The 22,118-nt window shown below is 44.5% G+C and overlaps 1 protein-coding gene across 4 annotated transcripts in view; it reads right to left on the bottom strand.

Annotated features, from left to right (window-relative positions):
- The window catches only part of DNMT1 (DNA methyltransferase 1), a 142,429-nt gene that overhangs the window by 42,044 nt on the left and 78,267 nt on the right, over positions 1-22,118 (bottom strand). For all 4 annotated transcript variants that reach the window (XM_068132592.2, XM_078766314.1, XM_068132593.2 and 1 more), the window contains one exon: positions 12,399-12,514. In XM_068132592.2, coding sequence (XP_067988693.2) covers positions 12,399-12,514 — 116 coding nt within the window. The remainder of the gene's footprint in view (positions 1-12,398; positions 12,515-22,118) is intronic.

Below are 22,118 nucleotides of genomic sequence, written 5' to 3'. Positions count from 1 at the left end.
TGGGCTGATCCCTCACCTTTCTCATGATCATTGAGGCTCCACGAGGTGAGATCTTGCATGGAGCCCCAGACCGAGGGAGATTGACTGTCATCTTGAACTTCTTCCATTTTCTAATAATTGCGCCAACAGTTGTTGCCTTCTCACCAAGCTGCTTGCCTATTGTCCTGTAGCCCATCCCAGCCTTGTGCAAGTCTACAAATTTGTCCCTGATGTCCTTAGACAGCTCTCTGGTCTTGCCCATTGTGGAGAGGTTGGAGTCTGATTGATTGAGTGTGGACAGGTCTGGAGACGGCTTTGCGGTCGGTCTTTGCGGTCTTTGTGGTCGGAGACGGTCTGGAGACGTCTTTTATGCAGATAACGAGTTCAAACAGGTGCAGTTAATACAGGTAATGAGTGGAGAATGGGAGGGCTTCTTAAAGAAAAAACTAACAGGTCTGTGAGAGCCGGAATTCTTACTGGTTGGTAGGTGATCAAATACTTATTTCATGCAATAAAATGCAAATTAATTACTTAAAAATCATACAATGTGATTTTCAGGATTTTTGTTTTAGATTCCGTCTTCCACAGTTGAAGTGTACCTATGATAAAAATTACAGACCTTTACGTGCTTTGTAAGTGGGAAAACCTGCAAAATCGGCAGTGTATCAAATACTTGTTCTCCCCACTGTACATACATATATATATATATACATATATATATATACATATATATATATATATATTGCGGTTTTGAGTTTTGTACAATAAAGGTTAAATTTCCCCCTCATGGCTTAGTCACATTACAACATGTAGCCTCGCGATAGTGCAGTTATCTCTTAGTATTTGTGAGCATAGTCCTTTTCCTGTGTTAGTTTTGCGTTGAGTAGGATAATGAGAGCAGGTCCTTCATTCTTTCATTGCCTTATGCTGCCTACGCCTCCTTGTGCTGGCTTTGGCTTTTTGGTGCGAATTAACACGAGGCAGGCCTGGCAGGTCGAGTCGGGACCGAATGAGGGCGGTGACGAAGCTGACGGTAAGCGCAAGCCACCAATCAGGGCTCACAGGGAATGGCTGCGGCAACGCGTCACAGGGCGTGGTTGGAACGTTCGAGAGGGATCAGTGCGTGTCCATATAACCCGTTGCGCAAAGCCCCCACGAGCAGTGGAGTTGAGGAGAGCGGTCAGTTACAAGCAGTTCGGGGAGAGGTGAGCTTGTGCATTGAGCTATTGGAGAGGCGCGTATTGATGAGAGTTACGAGTTCAGAGAAAAGACGCGCATGAACCAAGTATAAGCGCTCGTATTAAAGTGACGCTCGGTTGAGCTTGAGGCCGAGCCTCTATTGCATTGGGTTACGCGAGTGATAGCGTGCCGGTGACTCAACGCGCTGTGGAAAGCCGCCGAGAGACGCGTACATTCCCTCCCACCTTCCTGCTTCATCTGCCCTTTGATCGAGAGACGCGCAATGAGGATCCTTTCCACCACCTGCTTGCCATCTTCGCGGCACGTGCTGGGACCGTGGAGAGCACGCCGGGCCGCCGTTCCTGGACGACCAAGGCAGCGCGTGAACATCATCCTGCCTGCATTTCCCCTTCGTGAGTGTGATCGGACCCGTGTCTGGGATTTAGCATAAGACTGTTTAAGGCTGCTCTGTGTCTCTGTCTTCTACCGAATTGTACATATAAGTGTAAATAATAATTAAATCCTGTTATTCCTTTATTCGACCGTCTCGTCCCTTCCATCATTGACTAAGCGTGGTATGAATAGAACCGCTCGAATCGGGTTCCAATACTAGAAAACTGCACGGACCACGTGGTACGCAATCCGCTCGGTGTACTCAAATTACACGTGGCTCGTGCGAGGCTTGGTTCCCTGCTTCTGTGGCGGCGCAGGTATTTAGGTACGTGCGAGACTTGTCCCGAAACCCTAACTTGCGTTTGCCCGGAAGGGGCGTTTCAAGTCTCGGTTACGCCGGCCCGGAAAGAACAAGGGGCTTAATCTCCCCTTGGTAAGGTTAGGAAGGGCGGCGGAAAACCGTAACAATTGGTAGTCAGGAGTTTGGGATTTGGAACCCTGGACAAAAATTTTGGACACCAAAATTCTCGAAATTACGAGCGACCGAAATTTAGTTATTAAATCCAAAATTTTGTATTCGTACCATGGCTCGCCAAGACGGTCGAATGCCAGTGGGGGTAGAAGACGAGGTAGAGGTAGAATTAATGACCCAGGACCTACAGGAAGAGTTGGTAGAAGAGGAGGAAATTGATGATGGGGCGGTAGCTGGCGAATAAAATGGCGGCGCCTCACACGTGTCGGCGAGAGCCGAGCCCGCGGTGCCAGTGGTTTCGGACCTGTACTCACTCATGACGCAATTCATGGCAGAAATGAAAGAAATGAAGGGCGAACTAAAGAATGACAAATAAAATGAATGAAAAAGTGGACATCCGAGGGGAGACATTGGAGAAAATGAGGGTAGCGTCGGAAAAAGAAATAAAAAAATTGGGGGAGGACATTGGGCGCAGGTTGGGCGAGGAGGTCGCCTTGGTACGCGACGAGGTGACGCGATGTGAGGAGCGCTTAGGGAGTGAGCTTGGGCAGAGTGCAGCTAAGCTGACCGAGGGTATGGAAATCGCGACACGGGGTGTAAAAAAGCCGACGGTTGCCGAATTGGAAAAGAAAATTTTATTGGCGCCGGCCATCGTCGAAGAAAAAGAAATAATTCAAATTGAAGAATTGATTGAAATCGAAGAGACAGTTGAATCAGGAAATGAATCGCAGGAGACAGTAATGGGATGCGCACAAAGCTTGTATTTGCACCGTGATGTCGGGCTTGCGAACCAAATGGAAAGTTTGCAGGTGCTGGTGGGAAAGGTCCCCAAGGTGAGTAGGAATTATGGCGCGAATGTGTTTGGCGCGAAAAGGGTTTTGGCGCGCTTGGGACATAAACGAAACCCGGGCGGTCGTGGAAGGTCCATTATGCGGTGTACGAAAGCGACTGGCACGCGTGTGAGAGAAAAGTGTGCACCGGAGCGCGGGTGTGAGAGAGAAAAGTGTGTGCCAGAGTGTGCGGTAATGGGAGAGTGTGTTAGAGTGTGCACGAGAAGAGTGCATGGAGAAAAAGTGTGCGATGATTGGTTGTGTACCAGGAGAGTGCAAACCCATGGGTGTTACCGAGTGTGTAACGGAAGAGTGTGCGCCGGGGTGTGCGCAAGGGTGTGCGATGATTGGGTGTGGAACAGGAGAGTGCACACCCATGGGTGTTACAGACTGTGCGGGAAGAGTGTGTAACGGATAGTGAGGAAGGTGTGAGTGCGCCTAGGTGTGTGCAGGTGCGAGTGCGGAGTGGGTCGTGAGTGGTAAGGGCGCGGCTTGAGCGTCGACACCGACCGGGGTAGCGTTTAGCGCGACGGATAGCCGACGTGAGCCCTCGGTGAGATGTGAGCAGCGGGTACCGGCGGGGATCGATGCCACGGCCGTGTCACAAGGACCGACGTGCACGATTCGTGCCGGCCCCCGCCCTGTATGGTTGGTGCCGCGCCGTGGCAGTAAAGGCAGTCGGCGAGGTTCGGGGGGAGGTAGGAGATTTCGGAGCCGCGCACCCTGGCGAGTGCGGTGCTCCGACCGTGGGCGGTTGGGGCCACCGTGCGTGGGACCGCGAGGCCCCGCACAGGGATGGGCCCCTGCACCTCGGCCCGTCCATGCCTCCTCCCCTGGATCGAAAATGCCGGACGGACACCCCATACAGGAGACAAACCACCCGCATGGATCGCTCGGCCTTTCGAAGCCGAGCCGTGATGACAATGTATTTCCACATGGAGAGGCTCAAGTATAGCGGACGGATGAAAGGAGTGTACCCTACATGGGGGAATGGTAGTTTAACCATTCCTCACATGGTCAGGGCCCATGAGCATTAGATTAGGGGGATGGCAGTGACAGGCACATGGGGGTGCCAGTAATGGTTACCTCTATGGGGCACCGAAGCTAGCCGAGAGAGGGCTAGGATAATGATAGGGAACTAGAAGACCTTAGAGACATGAGATTTAAGTAGTGACATCTTAACTATAGTGGGGACGTAGGTAGTTTAGATGGATGTTAATGACGAAGGGAGTGCATAGTTTAATGGGATGACGGGGAAGCACGAGTTTTAGGGGAAAAGCAGCTAGAGAGATGATGGTGTGTGTTTGAGGAATTGTGTAGTAGTGTTTGAGGAATTGTGTATGGAGAACAAATGGAATTGTGTTGGCACAAAAGGTGTGCGAATTTGGTGTGCAAGATAAAAGGTGTGTGAAATAATTGGTGTGCGAATAAATGGTGTGGAATGCATGGTGCGAAGGAGTGAATGGGGGGAGATGGAACCCATTCACGGACGCCCGGGGTGGGTAGTGCAAAGCCAGGTAGAGGGCTTAGGCAAAATTTATATGGATATTGACACCTGTGGTGCAGGTAGTGGCAAAGTAGTGCTTTGGTGGGTGCATGAGTCAGTGACATGGCTGGGCGTGTGGTTTAATTGGTGCGTGTGGTTATTGGGGCACTCCGCCACTGGTAGTTTGTTGGCCAGGTGAGGCCACAGGTAGGCTCTAGGAGCCAGTTATGGTAGTTGTGAGTTGTTGAGTGGGGCCCGAGGATCCAAAGGAAGGACCCGGGTTGCCCAATGCCAAGGTGGGCATCAGGGGGTAAAGTGCCAGGAGGGGCCTTCCCCAGTTTAGGTAGTTGCAGGAGCAGGTAAGCTCGGGTGGCGACTTCAGTGGCGGAGGTGCGCAGGTAGTTGGACCTGCTAGTAGAGCCAAACGACCCAGCCCCGAAATTGTGCAAGGGCACAGTATGAAAATTTGAGGGAGTGAGACCCAAATTTCAAGGGCACCACAGGGTGGACAATGGGAATTCGGTTTTTAGAACCACATAGTTTAAAGATGGCCGATTGGCAGGGTACGACCCCGGGTAGTTTAAATGAGTTAATGTCATTACTCATTAGTGTAGTTAGGAATTGAGAAATCCCCTTCACACCATCCACAGCCATTCACCAAGGAGGACGAAGCTCCACACCAGGACCAAGTGAACTGCTTGAGTGTAAGACGCATCATGACGTAGTGAGACATTGTTTTTGTTCCATTCCTTCCATCCTGGGAGGGATTGGGAGACGAATTTGGCTTAGAGGGGGATATGGGAGACAAGACATAGAGACGAATTTGTAAATACAAGGGGGGGCAAGGGTCATGTAAGCCGACGAGGGGGGGGGGGGTACGGACGGTTAGGGACGAGCCTGCTCTGCTCGCTCTTCCGCACCCCTTGTGCTGCATTACCTTGTTTTTCTGTGTACCTTTGCGTCCTTTCTGCTTTGCTGGTCGTGCTTTGTCTCTCCCCCCACCCCAGGACCATTTTGGAGGTGTAACGGTGCAGCACCATTGACCTGTGCAGCATCCCTGCTGCACCCTTGTTACATATGTGCACCCGAACTGTGCAGCATCTGCTGTTATAACTTTGCTGCACCTGTGCAGCACTTTGCTGCCACAAACGCTTTGCTGCACCTTACACACACTATGGACCACAAGTTTTGTGGCCTTACACCTCCGCTGTGCAGCACCTTGCTGCAAATTCACCTTGCATCTTCGGACCATTTGTTTTGAATGGCATGAATGTCACGGTCGGACCACATAGGGTTGGCCCTGCTTGGCAATGAAATAAAATAAACACATTTGTTGTGCATTTCTATTATGGTGTGGCACACTTGCATCTTGCTTCTTGCATCTTCTGTGTGCATATATCAAACCGGCTAGCCCCCGGACCGGCATACAGGCCATTCCTGCTCTTCAGGGCTAACTAAACTTACAAATCTTCTCGTCCCTGAATTTACGAGTGTGTTTTTGTGTATTTTGCTGTGCTTTCTCTCCCCTCCAATCTTCTTTCCAAAAAGGACAGGTCCTGGGTCATAGAATTGTAAATAAGGTTAAGTTTTCTGTGCTTGTACATAAAATGCTGCCCACCGGCTATATGTTTAGTTTGACAAATTCCGGATTCGGTTAATTGTGGGCGTGATTCTGTTGGAGTAGCGACTCAACGCAATCGGGGGGACATATTTAGTGTTTTAAAACTGTCGCATACACGGGTTGGAGTAAATGTTAGGGGGAACCACATCTATATGTCACATGGTGATGTAAAAGTAAAAGTAATTTTCCAGATCATTCTCAAAACCGGTCGTTCCATTTTTGTTAGGTTCGACTCAGGGACGAGTCTGACGAGAGAGGGGTAGTGTTGCGGTTTTGAGTTTTGTACAATAACGGTTAAATTTCCCCCTCATAGTTCAGTCACATTACAACATGTAGCCTCGCGATAGTGCAGTTATCTCTTAGTATTTGTGAGCATAGTCCGTTTCCTGTGTTGGTTTTGCGTTGAGTAGGATAATGAGAGTAGGTCCTTCATTGTTTCATTGCCTTATGCCGCCTACACCTCCTTGTGCTGCCTTTGGCTTTTTGGCGCGAATTAACACGAGGCAGGTCTGACAGGTCGAGTCGGGACCGAATGAGGGCGGCGAAGAAGCTGACGGTAAGCGCAAGCCGCCAATCAGGGCTCACAGGGAGTGGCTGCGGCAATGCGTCACAGGGCGTGGTTGGAACGTTTGAGAGGGCTCAGGGCGTGTCCATATAACCCGTTGCGCAAAGCCCCCACGAACAGTTGAGTTGAAGGAGTGCGGTCAGTTACGAGCAGTTCGGGGAGAGGTGAGCTTGTGCATTGACCTATTGGAGAGGCGCGTATTGATGAGAGTTACGAGTTCAGAGAAAAGACGCGCATGAACCAAGTATAAGCGCTCATATTAAAGTGACGCTCGGTCGAGCTCGAGGTCGAGCCTCTATTGCATTGGGTTACGCGAGTGATAGCGTGCCGGTGACAACGCGCTGTGGAAAGCCGCCGAGAGACGCGTACATTCCCTCCCACCTTCCTGCCTCATCTGCCCTTTGTTCGAGAGACGTGCTACGAGGATCCTTTCCACCACCTGCTTGCCATCTTCGCGGGACGTGCTGGGACCGTGGAGAGCACGCCGGGCCGCCGTTCCTGGACGACCAAGGCAGCGCGTGATCACCCTGCCTGCATTTCCCCTTTGTGAGTGTGATCGGGCTGGTGTCTGGGATTTAGCATAAGACTGTTTAAGGCTGCTCTGTGTCTCTGTCTTCTACCGAATTGTACATACAAGTGTAAATAATAATTAAATCCTGTTATTCCTTTCTTCGACCGTCTCGTGTTTTCCATCATTGACTAAGCGTGGTACGAATAGAACCACTCGAATCGGGTTCCAATACTAGAAAACTGCACAGACCACATGGTACGCAATCCGCTCGGTGTACTCAAATTACACGTGGCTCGTGCGAGACTTGGTTCCCCGCTTCCGTGGCGGCGCAGGTATTTAGGTACGTGCGAGACTTGTCCCGAAACCCTACCTTGCGTTTGCCCGGAAGGGGCGTTTCAATTCTCGGTTACGCCGGCCCAGAAAGAACAAGGGGCTTAATCTCCCCTTGGTAAGGGTAGGAAGAGCGGCGGAAAACCACAACAATATATATGTGGAGTTTCATCGCAAAACGCAATAAATCCACAGGATGTTGTTTTGAGAAAACTTACGTTTTTTATAAAGAATAGACCGAAAGGAAAATACCAAAATTAAAACCTCAAAATGTTTTATTGAATGTAATCATATTATAAAATGTGTTGACACAAAATCATGGTTTTTCACTCTCTTGAACAAAAAGTGTAATTCGACGGATTTTTGACAAAAAGCGATATATCCACCGGTTACGTTTGGGTAATGTGCTATACGTGGATACATCATTGAAAGATTACAAAATTAGTTCTGTTCTCGGTGAGTATTGTATGAAACTCGGAACTTCGATGAAACTCAGAAGCAAAAAGTTGGGACTTAGATGAAAAGCAGGAATTCTGATTTGCAGGTAAGTATTGATTAAAACTCGGACTGAGATAAAAAGGAAAGGCCTTCGAAACTTAGCCCGAATTTTGTAGATCATCTCTGGACATCTCCACACTGTTTATGCCCTGATGTTGTATGAAAAATAATACCAGATTGTTTAAACTTCCTAAATAACATTCAAATAATAAAGAAAGAACAAAGGCCTTTGAAATTTGGCCAGAACTTTTCGCACCTTGTAGGTCATCTCAAGACGACAGTGTTTATGGCCTGATATTGTATGAAATAATACAGGATTGTACAATGCGCATACAGAGTAAAACAACACATGGTTGTGGCAGTATCAAAAGCGACATAGAGGCGATTGTTCATGGTTGTGGCAGCAAAAGGCACACCTGCGCTGACTCATCAATCCATATCACTTTCCTGAGCGTCATTATTATTGATATCTGAGAGTGCATTGCCATAGAACTGCATTATATCGTCCGCAGCCCCCATTTCTCTCAACAGGTTTTCAACATCCTTCTTTTTCACGGGTTTTTTTGTTTTGTTTTGTATACAAGATCGAGGCTCGTGAAAGAGCTAACATTAATCACACAGAAAGACAAACCGACACATAAAACATATAACATGGGGAGCGGTAGACAAGATGGGGAGAGAGGGGGAAGGACACAAACACAACATTTGAGAGCAGGGACATCGAGAGATCTGTGGAAGGGAGAGGGCTTTGGGGGGGGGGGGCATGGGAAGGGTGAGTCGGAGAGGTATAAAACATATGGACACTGCCAGGACTTCCAGGAAATAAGTTGGAATTTCAAACAAGGTGGATCTGGGGTGAATTAGTGGGGGTAGAAAAGATCAAGGTTTTGGATGGGGGAAGATAAGAGATGGTGGTGAACAGCTGTTTTAAAGACCTGGAGAGAGGAGTGGGATTGAAGGGAGTGTGGGAGTTTGTTCCAGAGGCGGGAGAAAAGAGGAATGAAAGAGTGAAGGTGAGCAGAAAGCCGAGATTTCGGCAGTTTAACCATCAGAGGGTTGCTGGCAGATCTTGTGCGACCTGGACCTGTAGGAATATTTGGGGGACAAAGCACAGAGAGAGCTGGGGGAGCAAGGCCGGAGAGGAGTCGGTAGACGACAGAAAGACCACCTACCTGCCTGTGATGAGTGAGTGAAAGGCCCTCGGAGATAGCTTCATCATGGGAGATTCCAATGATTCTGAAAGCTTTGGTTTCAACAGCGTGAAGCCGAGCTAGGTGTGAGGCAGGAGCACCAGACCAGAGGGGAGAGCAGTATTCCATAGAGCTGCGGATGAAAGCCTTGTAAGTGGTGAGGAGCTCAGGTGTACCAAGGTAGGACTTCGCACGACGGAGGATGCCCAGTCGGCGACTGGCTTTGGAGGCCAGCTTGGAAATGTGGTTTTCCCAAGAAAGATCATGGCAGATAGTGAGACCCAAAAGCTTGAGCGACAGAACTTCTTGGAGAGGATTGTTGAGAAAGTAGATGGGAGGGTTGTCCAGTCAATCTTTTCGGAGAGACATAGTAAGAGTGTGAGATTTGTCAGGATTGAAAGACATGTTCCACTTGTTTGACCAGTCTGTGATTTTGTCCAGGTCTTCAGAGAGTGAGGAGGCTGCAGACTGCCGATCTGAGGGAAGAGGAATGGAGCGGCAGAGAGTGGAGTCATCAGCAAAGAGATAGAGAGGATTTTCCAGAGAGTCGGAGAGATCATTGATAAAAACCATTAAAATCACAGGGCCCAGAACACTGCCTTGGGGAACTCCAGCCTGAACAGGAAGAGGAGATGAGAGAAATCCATTCAGGGCCACACATTGACTACGACCAGAGAGGAAGTCCGCAAGCCATGCATGGAGATTTCCATGGATACCATAGGAGGAGAGTTTGGTGAGCAGAGCTGGGTGCCAGACCGTATCGAAGGCACGTGATATGTCAAGGGAGACAGCTCTGATTTCCTGTTTGGCATTGAGGACCTCCATCCATTGTTGAGACAGCAGAAGCAGCATGTCCAGAGTAGAATGACCTGGTCTGAATCCAAATTGACGATCAGAGATCAAGCCATTGGAGAAGAGGAAGGATTTGATATCCGAAGCAATGATGGATTCCATGACTTTGCTGATAATTGGAAGCAGGCTGATTGGTCTGTAGTTGCAAGGATCTGTTTTTGCACCTTTTTTGTGTAAAGCGGTAATGTTTGCTGATTTCCACGATGCTGGCAGATGACCTTGAGCAAAAGAGAGGGTGAAAAGAACAGAGAGAGTGTGAGATAGAGCGGCAGAGCAGGATTTTAGGACCCGTGGGCTGATGCCGTCTGGTCCAGTTGCAGAATCAGAGTCGAGGTTTGACAAAAACTCCTCCACCTTGTCAGGAGAGAAGGACACAGAGTCCAGGAGCAGTTGGGTTCGACTGGGTAAGGTGGGAACTGAGAGAGATGGGTTTGGGACACAAGATTTTGAGGCAAACACAGAGTTGAGGCATTCGGCTTTGTCACGTGCGGTGTCAACTGTGTAGCCATTGACAGAGGCTTTGACAGAGGAAACCATCGCAAGAGATGCTGGTTTGAAGTTCCCCCATTTTTTGCCTCGTTTTAGGACGCTGTGATAACAGTACACTGCGGCATAAGTCGACTTAAACCCAACCTAAATAAAGGGGTACAAAGTGTACACACACACACACACACACACACACACACACACACACACACACACACACACACACACACACACACACACACACACACACACACACACACACACACACACACACACACACACACACACACACACACACACACACACACACACACACACACGTGTATTTATGTGTACAATATACCAGTAGAAGCCAAGAAACGAATTTTCAGTCCTCATGTTAAAGTTGCATACAGAGAAACTGCCCCCCAAAAAAGGAAGGGGTGCTTTGCACCTCCTCCCTTGATTTCCACACAATACGCAATTTCATGTGGTACAATTACTCATAATGACGCTGAAATTAAGGTTTAAGAATAATTACGTTTTAAATACGAACAAAATGCATTTGCTCAATGTACTTGATGTTTATTTGCTCATTATTCAAGACGATATAAAAGACTTGAAAAAGTAAGGGGAAAAAAAATATTCAACCCAGACAGGATTTGAACACAACCTCCAGCTTGGGAGTCTGATGCTTTATCAATTAGGTCAGCACATTATATTTGTGTAATAACATTTTGAAGAGTTATAAAGTTTGTATATATTTTTATACATTTATTTATGTGTACGGTATATACAGGGTGAGTCAAAAGTAGCGCCCGATTTCTGTTTATATATATATATATATTTCTGTCAGTTGATTGTTTGTTTGCCATTTGTATTACAGTGTACAAGAAGGTAGAAATAAATGAATGACATGTTTATCTAACCATTTATTCGGGGGAAATTTCGCCAGAACAGAAACAGAACAGAAAGCCGAAAAAACAGAAATCGGGCGCTACTTTTGACTCACCCTATATTTATATATATTTAATTTTAAAGCAAAAACTACAGCATTTAGGTGGTAGTTGTTTCGAAAGCCATTAACTAGACCTATTCGCCGATGTATATTCCAAGTTTTAGCTAGTTTCAATGTATAGTCCTTGAAATATGAGCGCCAACCCATTTTGGGCGGACGGACGGACGGACAGACAGACACCAACGTGATTGAGGGTTTTCTAAATACAACTAAAGAATGCATAAACGGACGTCGCTGAAATATGGAACATATTACCTCAACGTACAAAGCATTTACTTCTGAAATTTGCAGCCGATTTCATCCAGTAGAAGCCGAGAAACGCATTTTCAGTCCCCATGTAAAAGAGGCTAACCCCCGCTCTTGCAGGGAAAATGGAAAATTCCTGTTGTTTGTTGTTGTATGTAAAAGCTGCATACAGAGAAACGATCCCTTATATAAAGGGAGGGGCACTTTGCAGCCCCCCTTTGATTAAGCGGAGGCTGAAAGACAATGCAACTCTTATGCTCGACAAGGATACCCAGGATTGTGAGGCGTTCAATCCTCCACACTTGAAACACAGACAATTATTGTTGTGTGTTTGTGGGACACTCATGAGATACAAAAGAAAAGGAATTGATATGAAACTGTTGAAGACCGTACATCACCATCATGATATAACTATGATGTATATTTCGCAATAGCTGTTACTGTTCAACAAATGTTTGTAATTGTTGAGGAACAAGTTTATGGGGGAAAAAACCGTATGCGTGACCAACAGCGCAAAACTTGATTCAAGTAGCTTTCTGGGTAAGGAGTCGTTCTAAGGAAAACATATTTTGATTTTGTTGAAACTCAATTCCACAGTAAAACCCATGGGAGAATTATGCCCCTCAAGGGTTCAGGGGTTTAAAATGAACACTGTACACCCGGGCTGCCTCAAGACCCAGCACAGTGCGCATCAGAAAGTCAAACAACTGTGTTCAGACGAGACTGCTATGTTCATGTTTCTCACAACAGTTAGCAAAATTACCTTCCAATATCTTTCGGTTGAGAAGGATTATCGGGTGTAACAGCAACGTAATTCCCAACCATGACCTCCTTCTCCGCCAGGAAAAACCCTCCATAGTACACCCGGCCAGAAACCTCCTGTCACATGCACAAGTCAGTCATGGCTTCTGCAAATATTATATATATTTCCTATTGTGTATATATATATTATACAGTCATAGCAAAAAATATTGGCACCCTTGCACTTTTTTCAAATAATGCACCATTTCTTCCAGAAAATTGGTGATATTAGAAAACATTTTGGTATCCACATAGGTATTTCTTTGGTTTGCAGTGGGGGGGAAAAAAAAAAAAAAAAAAAAAGCTGAAAAAATTACTAAATCTTAGCTTATTCCAAACAACAACAAACAGGCATTTTAAGGCCATTTTCCCTGCTAGAGCAGGGGTTAGCCTTGCGGGCCCCATGACAATCTTCTCCATTTTCCCCTATTTTCTGCATCTCTCCTTGTTAACTTCCCTTGCCCGCATTTCTTCTTCCACCACCTTTAGCCAAGGCTTTCTCGGTCTTCCCCGTCCACTACCTCCTTCTACATTCATTTCCATCACTCTTCTCAATCAGTCACTTTCATCCTTCCTCAACACATGACCAAACCATCTCAACCTGTTTCTCTTCACAGCATCCATCACAGGCTCTATTCCCATCATCTTTCACAATTCATCATTTGTCCTCCTCTCTCTCTCTCTCTCAGCGATACTCCACACATCCACCGAACCATTCGCATTTCCACCCTTTCCAGCCTTCGTTGCTGCTCTACATTCATTACTCATGTCTCACTCCCATAAATCATAACACTTCTCACACATGCAGCACACACCTTGGCTTTCCCTTCAGCTTCAACGACACTCCCCTCCTCGTCAGCACGCCACTCAGTTCCCGAAACTTCTTCCATGCACATCTCACTCCAGCAACCGTTGCCGAGTCTGATCCAACTTCTCCATTCAGCATGTCTCCGAGGTAGCAAAATGTTTTCACACCTTCCAATATACATTTCCTTTCTCTTCTGGCCATTATCTCAGGCACCTTTTGAGTTAGGAAGCTGATATTTGGACATGCCAATGACCAAGTGATTTGGCTGCAAAGGCTATTTTTGATTTATTGATTAATCAATTAATCCATTAATCGATTAATTAATTAATTATTCGATTAATGACTAATTTTTTTTTTTTTTAAGTTACAGATTCTGATGAAATGGTGGTGGTTTATGTGTTCTATTAGCGTCACATTGTCCTCCTCTCTCTCTCTCTCTGCGATACTCCACACGTTGAGGCCATTTTATATGTATGAATTATTTCATATATACATACATACATACATATATATGTATGTATGTATATATGTATGAATTATTTCAGGAAGCACTGGAACTGTTTTACAGCAGCACAACCCACATTTGCAACCTCCTCCCCCTGAGACCACCAGCAAAGATAAAACGTCATTACACACTAATTGGAGTCATGCTGATCCTATGTAGCAATAGCAAGTCTGGATGTAAATGGGCAAGAACTGTAGAAGGAGCAGCACGACAAACAAACAAACAAATACCAGTCCGTGAATTATAGTAAGGATATATATATATATATATATATATATATATATATATATATAAATATATATATGTATATATATATATGTATATATATATGTATGTATATATATATATGTATGTATATATATATGTATGTATATATATATATATATATATATGTATGTATGTATATATGTATATATGTATGTATATATGTATATATGTATATATATATATATATATATATATATATATATATATATATATATATATATATATATATATATATATATATATATATATATATATATATATATATATATATACGTATATATATATATATATATATATATATACGTATATATATATATATATATATATATATATATATATATATATATATATATATATATATATGTATGTATGTATGTATGTATATATATATATATATATATATATATATATATATATATATATATATATATATATATATATATATATATATGTATATATGTATGTATGTATATATGTATGTATATATGTATATATGTATGTATATATATATATATATATATATATATATATATATATATATATATATATGAGCCTGGTGTTGGGCTAGCGGCTAGGGTGCCAGCTAAGGATCCTAGGATCCTGGGTTCAAATCCCGGTCGATCGCTGAATTAACGCCAGGGGGGTTGACTCAGCCTGTCATCCTTCCGAGGTCGGCAAATTGAGTACCAGTTCACTGGTAATTCCCTGTTTGTCGTAAAAAGGCGACAAAAAGGGTTGGCGGCAGGAAGGGCATCCGGCCGTAAAACATTGCTTCAAAAAGGGGATCAAAAAACAACAACAACCACAGTCCCCGAAAAAGGCCAACACCCGCTTGCGGGGAAAAATGGCCTCTAAAGGTGGTTTTTTTTTTGGTTTTTTTAATGTATGTATGTATGTATGTATGTATGTATGTATGTATGTATGTATGTATATATATACATACATACGTATGTATGTATATGTATGTATGTATGTATGTATGTATGTATGTATGTATGTGTGTGTATATATGTATGTATATATGTATATATGTATATATGTATATATGTATATGTATATATGTATATATATATGTATATATATATATATATATATATATATATATATATATATATATATATATATATATATATATATATATATATATATATATATATATATATATATATACAGTGGGGAGAACAAGTATTTGATACACTGCCGATTTTGCAGGTTTTCCCACTTACAAAGCACGTCAAGGTCTGTAATTTTTATCATGGGTACACTTCAACTGTGGAAGACGGAATCTAAAACAAAAATCCTGAAAATCACATTGTATGATTTTTAAGTAATTAATTTGCATTTTATTGCATGAAATAAGTATTTGATACATCAGAAAAACAGAACTTAATATTTGGTACAGAAACCTTTGTTTGCAATTACAGAGATCAGACGTTTCCTGTAGTTCTTAACCAGGTTTGCACACACTGCAGCAGGGATTTTGGCCCACTCCTCCATACAGATCTTCACCAGATCCTTCAGGTTTCGGGGCTGTCGCTGCGCAACACAGACTTTCAGCTCCCTCCAAAGATTTTCTATTGGGTTCAGGTCTGGAGACTGGCTAGGCCACTCCAGGACCTTGAGATGCTTCGTACGGAGCCACTCCTTAGTTGCCCTGGCTGTGTGTTTCGGGTCGTTGTCATGCTGGAAGACCCAGCCACGCCCCATCTTCAATGCTCTTATTGAGGGAAGGAGATTGTTGGCCAAGATCTCGCGATACATGGTCCCATCCATCCTCCCCTCAATACGGTGCAGTCGTCCTGTCCCCTTTGCAGAAAAGCATCCCCAAAGAATGATGTTTCCACCTCCATGCTTCACAGTTGGGATGGTGTTCTTGGGGTTGTACTCATCCTTCTTCTTCCTCCAAACACGGCGAGTGGAGTTTAAACCAAAAAGCTCTATTTTGGTCTCATCAGACCACATGACCTTCTCCCATTCCTCCTCTGGATCATCCAGATGGTCATTGGCAAACTTCAGACGGGCCTGGACATGCGCTGGCTTGAGCAGAGGGACCTTGCATCGCGCTGCAGGATTTTAATCCATGACGGCGTAGTGTGTTACTTATGGTTTTCTTTGATACTGTGGTCCCAGCTCTCTTCCGGTCATTGACCAGGTCCTGCCGTGTAGTTCTGGGCTGATCCCTCACCTTTCCCATGATCATTGAGGCTCCACGAGGTGAGATCTTGCATGGAGCCCCAGACCGAGGGAGATTGACTGTCATCTTGAACTTCTTCCATTTTCTAATAATTGCGCCAACAGTTGTTGCCTTCTCACCAAGCTGCTTGCCTATTGTCCTGTAGCCCATCCCAGCCTTGTGCAAGTCTACAAATTTGTCCCTGATGTCCTTAGACAGCTCTCTGGTCTTGCCCATTGTGGAGAGGTTGGAGTCTGATTGAGTGTGGACAGGTCTGGAGACGGCTTTGCGGTCGGTCTTTGCGGTCTTTGTGGTCGGAGACGGTCTGGAGACGTCTTTTATGCAGATAACGAGTTCAAACAGGTGCAGTTAATACAGGTAATGAGTGGAGAATGGGAGGGCTTCTTAAAGAAAAAACTAACAGGTCTGTGAGAGCCGGAATTCTTACTGGTTGGTAGGTGATCAAATACTTATTTCATGCAATAAAATGCAAATTAATTACTTAAAAATCATACAATGTGATTTTCAGGATTTTTGTTTTAGATTCCGTCTTCCACAGTTGAAGTGTACCTATGATAAAAATTACAGACCTTTACGTGCTTTGTAAGTGGGAAAACCTGCAAAATCGGCAGTGTATCAAATACTTGTTCTCCCCACTGTATATACAGTCCCGTGAAAAAGTAAGTACACCCCATGTAAAGTTTTGACTTTTTCAACATATTTCAAAATACAGCTATTTGATCTTCATTTCAACAATATTGATAGATAAATGTGATATAATATAACAAATATCATGAAACATTTACATTTTGTAGTCCATTGTATAATTTAAATAAACATAAATGCAAATTTCGCTTGTGGAAAAAGTAAGTACACCCTTGGCTCTAATAGGTGGTATTGCCCCCTTTGGCAGAAACAACCTCGTTTCTTATAACTATAAACAAGTAGGCGTTTCTTATAACTGTCTACCAGTTTCTGACATCTACTGTAAGAAATTTTTGCCCACTCCTCCATGCAGAATTATTTCAGCTGTGCGATGTTTGAGGGGTTTCTTGCATGCACAGCTCGTTTCAAATCCCCCCACAACACCTCGATGGGATTTAGATCCGGGCTTTAACTTGGCCATTCCAGAATCCTCCATTTCTTTCTTTTCAGCCATTCCTTGGTGGATTTACTGGTATGTTTAGGGTCATTGTCATGTTGCAAGGTCCACCTTCGGTTGAGCTTCAACTTTCTGACAGATGGCCTCACATTATCTTTAAGCACCCTCTGGTACAACGAAGAATTCATAGTGGATTCTATGATGGTGAGCTGCCCAGGCCCTGATGCAGCAAAGCTGCCCCAAACCATAATATTTCCACCACCATGCTTTCCAGTTGGTATCAGGTTCTTGTGGTCAAATGCTGTCTTTGGTTTTCGCCAAACATGTCTTCTGGTACTGTGGCCAAATAGCTCTACCTTTGACTCATCTGTCCAGAGCACATTGTTCCAGAAGTGCTGGTCTTTGCCTAGGTGTTCATTGGCAAACTTTAGTCTTGCCCTGATGTTCTTTCTGGACAGCAAAGGTTTCCTCCTGGCACACCTCCCATGTAGATCAAATTTGTGCAGCCTCTTTCTAATGGTAGACTCGTGCACTTTGACATCAACAGTGGCAAGAGCTACCTGTAGGTCCCGTGATGACCTTCTGGGGTTCTTAGAGACTTCTTTCAGCATCTTGCGGTCTGCTCTCGGGCTGAACTTGCTGGGGCGGCCTGGCTTGAACAAGTTGGCAGTTGTTTGGAATCTTCTCCACTTGTAGATGATCTTCCGGACATTCGAATGATTGATTTCAAATTGTTTGGAGATCTTTTAAAATCCCTTCCCAGACTCATATGCATCTCTAACCTTCTTTCTGAAGGCCTCAGAGAGCTCTTTTGATCGAGGCATGGTGACGCCACACACTTCAACAACAAAGAGCAAACCAAACTAAATGTCTGAGGTTTAAATAAGACAAGTTCCTCCAAGATCCTCTCGAACGATGTTCTAATCATTTGCACCTGAGCTGGTGCACCTGATTCTAATTTTAGGTATTTGAAGTAGTGATAAATGTCGGGGTGTACTTACTTTTTCCACATGCAAAATTTGCATTTATGTTTATTTAAATTATACAATGGACTACAAAATGTAAATGTTTCATGATATTTGTTATATTATATCACCTTTATCTATCAATATTGTTGAAATGAAGATCAAATAGCTGTATGTTGAAATATGTTGAAAAAGTCAAAACTTTACATGGGGTGTACTTACTTTTTCACGTGGCTGTATTAGCGGGGCAGATATGTGAAACAATATTGTTCAGATTGTGGTAAAAGCACCAAATTTCGTACATTTCATCTTGAATACATAATAATCGATTTCAGATATAGTGCCAAGAAAAAAATCCCCCTGGTGGCCATATTTGGCCAAAATCCAAGATGGCCACCAGCCGAGCCGTGAATTTCTATTAAACCCGATATTTTCTTTAATATTCAAGCTACAGACATGAATAAAACATCATTTTGTATGTTTTCAGACACAAGGAATCCAATTACAGCATTAATTCTTTCATAAAATGCATATATTTCAGCATAAAGGGCATGTTTATGTCGAAATTGTCAACAATCGACGAACAATTGACCGGATTACAATTTGGAATATTCACGATGACAACAGTCGGAAAGGTGAATGCTTACTTTATAATATGACTATTAACTGTATTCAGAAACAATTCTTTTCTCTTTTCTGTCAGGTCTACATGTATGGCGCCAATGATGCCATCCAGGTAAGTCTGAACCTTCGGAGCTCCCACAATGTCGACACGGAAAAAGTGTAAGCTCATTGAACATGAGAAGCTGTCCTCACCTCGAAACACACCAGGACCTATTGATTGGACAATATGTGTGCTATGTCAAGAACGTTCGACTGCACCACTTCAGTGTCCTGCACTATCAAAACGAACAGATGTGGGAGCTGGTTATGACACATTGGCTGACAATTTGAAATGTTTTCATGACTTGGGCATGCTAGCGGTGGCTATAGATATATCACAGCTTGATGAGGGCGATGGCATTGCAAATACGTTGTCCAAACATAGTGCCAAATGGCATCACTCCTGCCGCTTGAAGTACTCTGCTAGTAGGCTGACAAGACTACAACCGGTGGAACCATGCACCAGTCAGAAAGGAGATGGTCCTTATATGCGTCGACAAGCTAGTGAAGATCAAAGTAGCGATACATGTTTCTTCTGTGACATAATGGGAACAGAAAGTAGTCCGCTGCACACGAAGCAATGACGTCAAAACTTACACAACGTGTCAATCACTGTGCTTTCAAGCTACAGGATCAAAAGCTAATTGCCAAACTTAGTGCGGGTGACCTAGTGGCACAGGAAGCGAAATACCATTCAGCATGTCTGGTGAAACTGTACAATGCTAGCAACAGGAAAGTAGAGGAAGAACAAAACCAGAGCCCAGATGGACAGGCTCACGGTATAGCTTTGGTCGAGGTAATTGGCTATATCGAAGATATACGTTTAGCTGACAAGACCGTGGCTCCAATATTCAAATTGAGTAATCTCCTGCAGCTGTATACGGATCGCTTATGAGAGCTAGGGGTGGACATATCGGGCCGTATAAACTCTACACGTCTGAAAGAGAGACTCCTTGCCCATGTATCAGGTCTTCACGCGTACAGGCAAGGTCGCGACATCCTTCTGACATTCGAAGAGGATGTAGGACTTGCTCTGAAAGATGCATGTTTGGATGACTTCGATGATGAAGCTATTTGCATAGCAAAGGCAGCACAGATTAATTCGCCGAGACATGCTGAAGAAGCACACATCACACTTTGATGGCTACTTTTAAAAAGGATGCCAGGAAGATGCTGTACCAAAGTCGTTGGTAGCACTACTTGGTATGCTAATGGATGAACCCAATATAAAGAACAAGGCATCAGACACAGTGAGACAAGCAACTCTGAGTCTCGCTCAGCTGTTGCAATACAACAGTCATGTGAGAAGGCGCCAGGAGTCCACCAATTCGCATCACTGTAAGGACAGAGAGACCCCACTGCCTGTTTATATTGGCCTGATGATCCATGGACATACGCGTAAACGTGAACTGGTGGATATACTGTTTCATCTCGGCTTGTCAGTTTCATATGACAGGGTTCTTGGCATATCGACAGAACTTGCCATCTCAGCGTCTGAGCAATATCAAACTGATGGGGTTGCGTGTCCACTTGTCCTGCGTAAAAATCTATTTACAACTGCTGCAGTGGACAATATCGACCACAACCCCAGCTCAACTACAGTATGCGAGGCCTTTCAAGGTACAGGAATATCCGTTTCAAAACCGAGCAACAGCGTCTGATGGTATTGTACGTGAACCTGCCATTCTGCAACCAACGTCTTCAAAAACACAGATACCGCCACTTCCGGGACTCGTACACAACTTTGACACCAGTTACACTGATCAAGAAGGATCCCATTGTTCCATTGCAGAATGGTCCACTAACATGTGACAAAGAACTTGTGAAATCTGCTATTGACTGTGAAACTAAATGGCTGAACAATACCCAAGACCTTATCACCAAAGAGCTTCAGAGCACAGATGAGCCAATATCCAATGCTGTGGGGTGTGGGGATATACCAATGCTGTGGGGTGCGTTCCATGCAAACACACTGGAAAGTCCAAGAAACTTTGATGTCACAATTACATCACCGTTACCGTTGTTCTCAGACGATTCCAAGTCTGTCGCCATGATCCGTCATGCAATGGATGTTGTAAAATCTGCGGTTGAACTTCTGAATTCTGGTCAGGTACCAGTGTTAACAGCGGACCAGTCTCTGTTTGCAATTGCAAAGCTGATCCAGTGGAACTGGCCAGATGTGTATGGAGAAGAAAAGTTTGTTATTCTGCTGGGTGGACTCCACACAGAGATGGACATCTTGAGAGTCCTTGGAAAGTTGCTGGACGGAAGTGGCTGGACACATGCGCTAACCCAAGCAAACGTTGCCACAGCAGGGACGGCTGACTCATTTTTAAAGACGTCACATGTTACAAGAACGAGGCATGCCCATCAAGTCACTTCTAGTGCATTGTCAATCCTCATGCGTAAAGCTTACGACACCTACACGTGTGAGGAAATAGAACCATTGGCCTTTGACAAGTGGTGCCTTAAACAAGATGAGATGTCTCCACAGTTCCAGTACTGGCTGATCATTATACGATTAGAGCTCCTCGTTTTGGTGTATGTGAGGTCTATTCATGAAGGGAACTTCGCACTCTACGTCGCAGCCCTAGAAGCAATGGCTCCCTGGTTCTTTGCCCTTGATCAAACACACTATTCCAGATGGATTCCCGTTCATATTCGGGACATGGTTACACTGCAGGACAGACTTCCTGATGTAGCGAGGCAGTTTGAACAAGGTGACTTTGTGGTGCACAAAACAAATCGTCCATTCTCAGCTCTTGCCATAGATCATGCACACGAACAAAATAATGCGGTCGTAAAGGGTGATGGTGGGGCGGTTGGTCTTCTGCAAAATCCACGAGCACTCCTACGGTGGATGGTAGCAGGTCCTGAACTGGCTAGGGTTGTACATGGCTGAAACAGTTGCCCTCGAGAGCAGTACTTCGAAGAACAATCTTAAGCATCATGAGCATACGCTGTCCACACAAGTCTCCTTTGCAAAAGAGGTCACGACGCTCGTTCAAGTAATTGATGACATGGGAAATCCATTCACAGACGAAAGCGGGGACTTGCTGGTCTTGGATAGCCGAGATATTGTTGATTCAGAAATAGCGGATAACGTGCGCTCCATAGAGAATTTGGGCCAGCAGCAGTATGAGCAATATGTCAAAGAGTGTATGTTAGAGAGAACAACCCCTATAATGGATCCCATCAA

Source organism: Myxine glutinosa, chromosome 12, assembly GCF_964187855.1.
Source record: "Myxine glutinosa chromosome 12, kmMyxGlut1.1, whole genome shotgun sequence".
NCBI classification, from domain to species: Eukaryota; Metazoa; Chordata; class Myxini; order Myxiniformes; family Myxinidae; genus Myxine; species Myxine glutinosa.
This window is presented reverse-complemented; position numbering and strand designations above follow the sequence as displayed.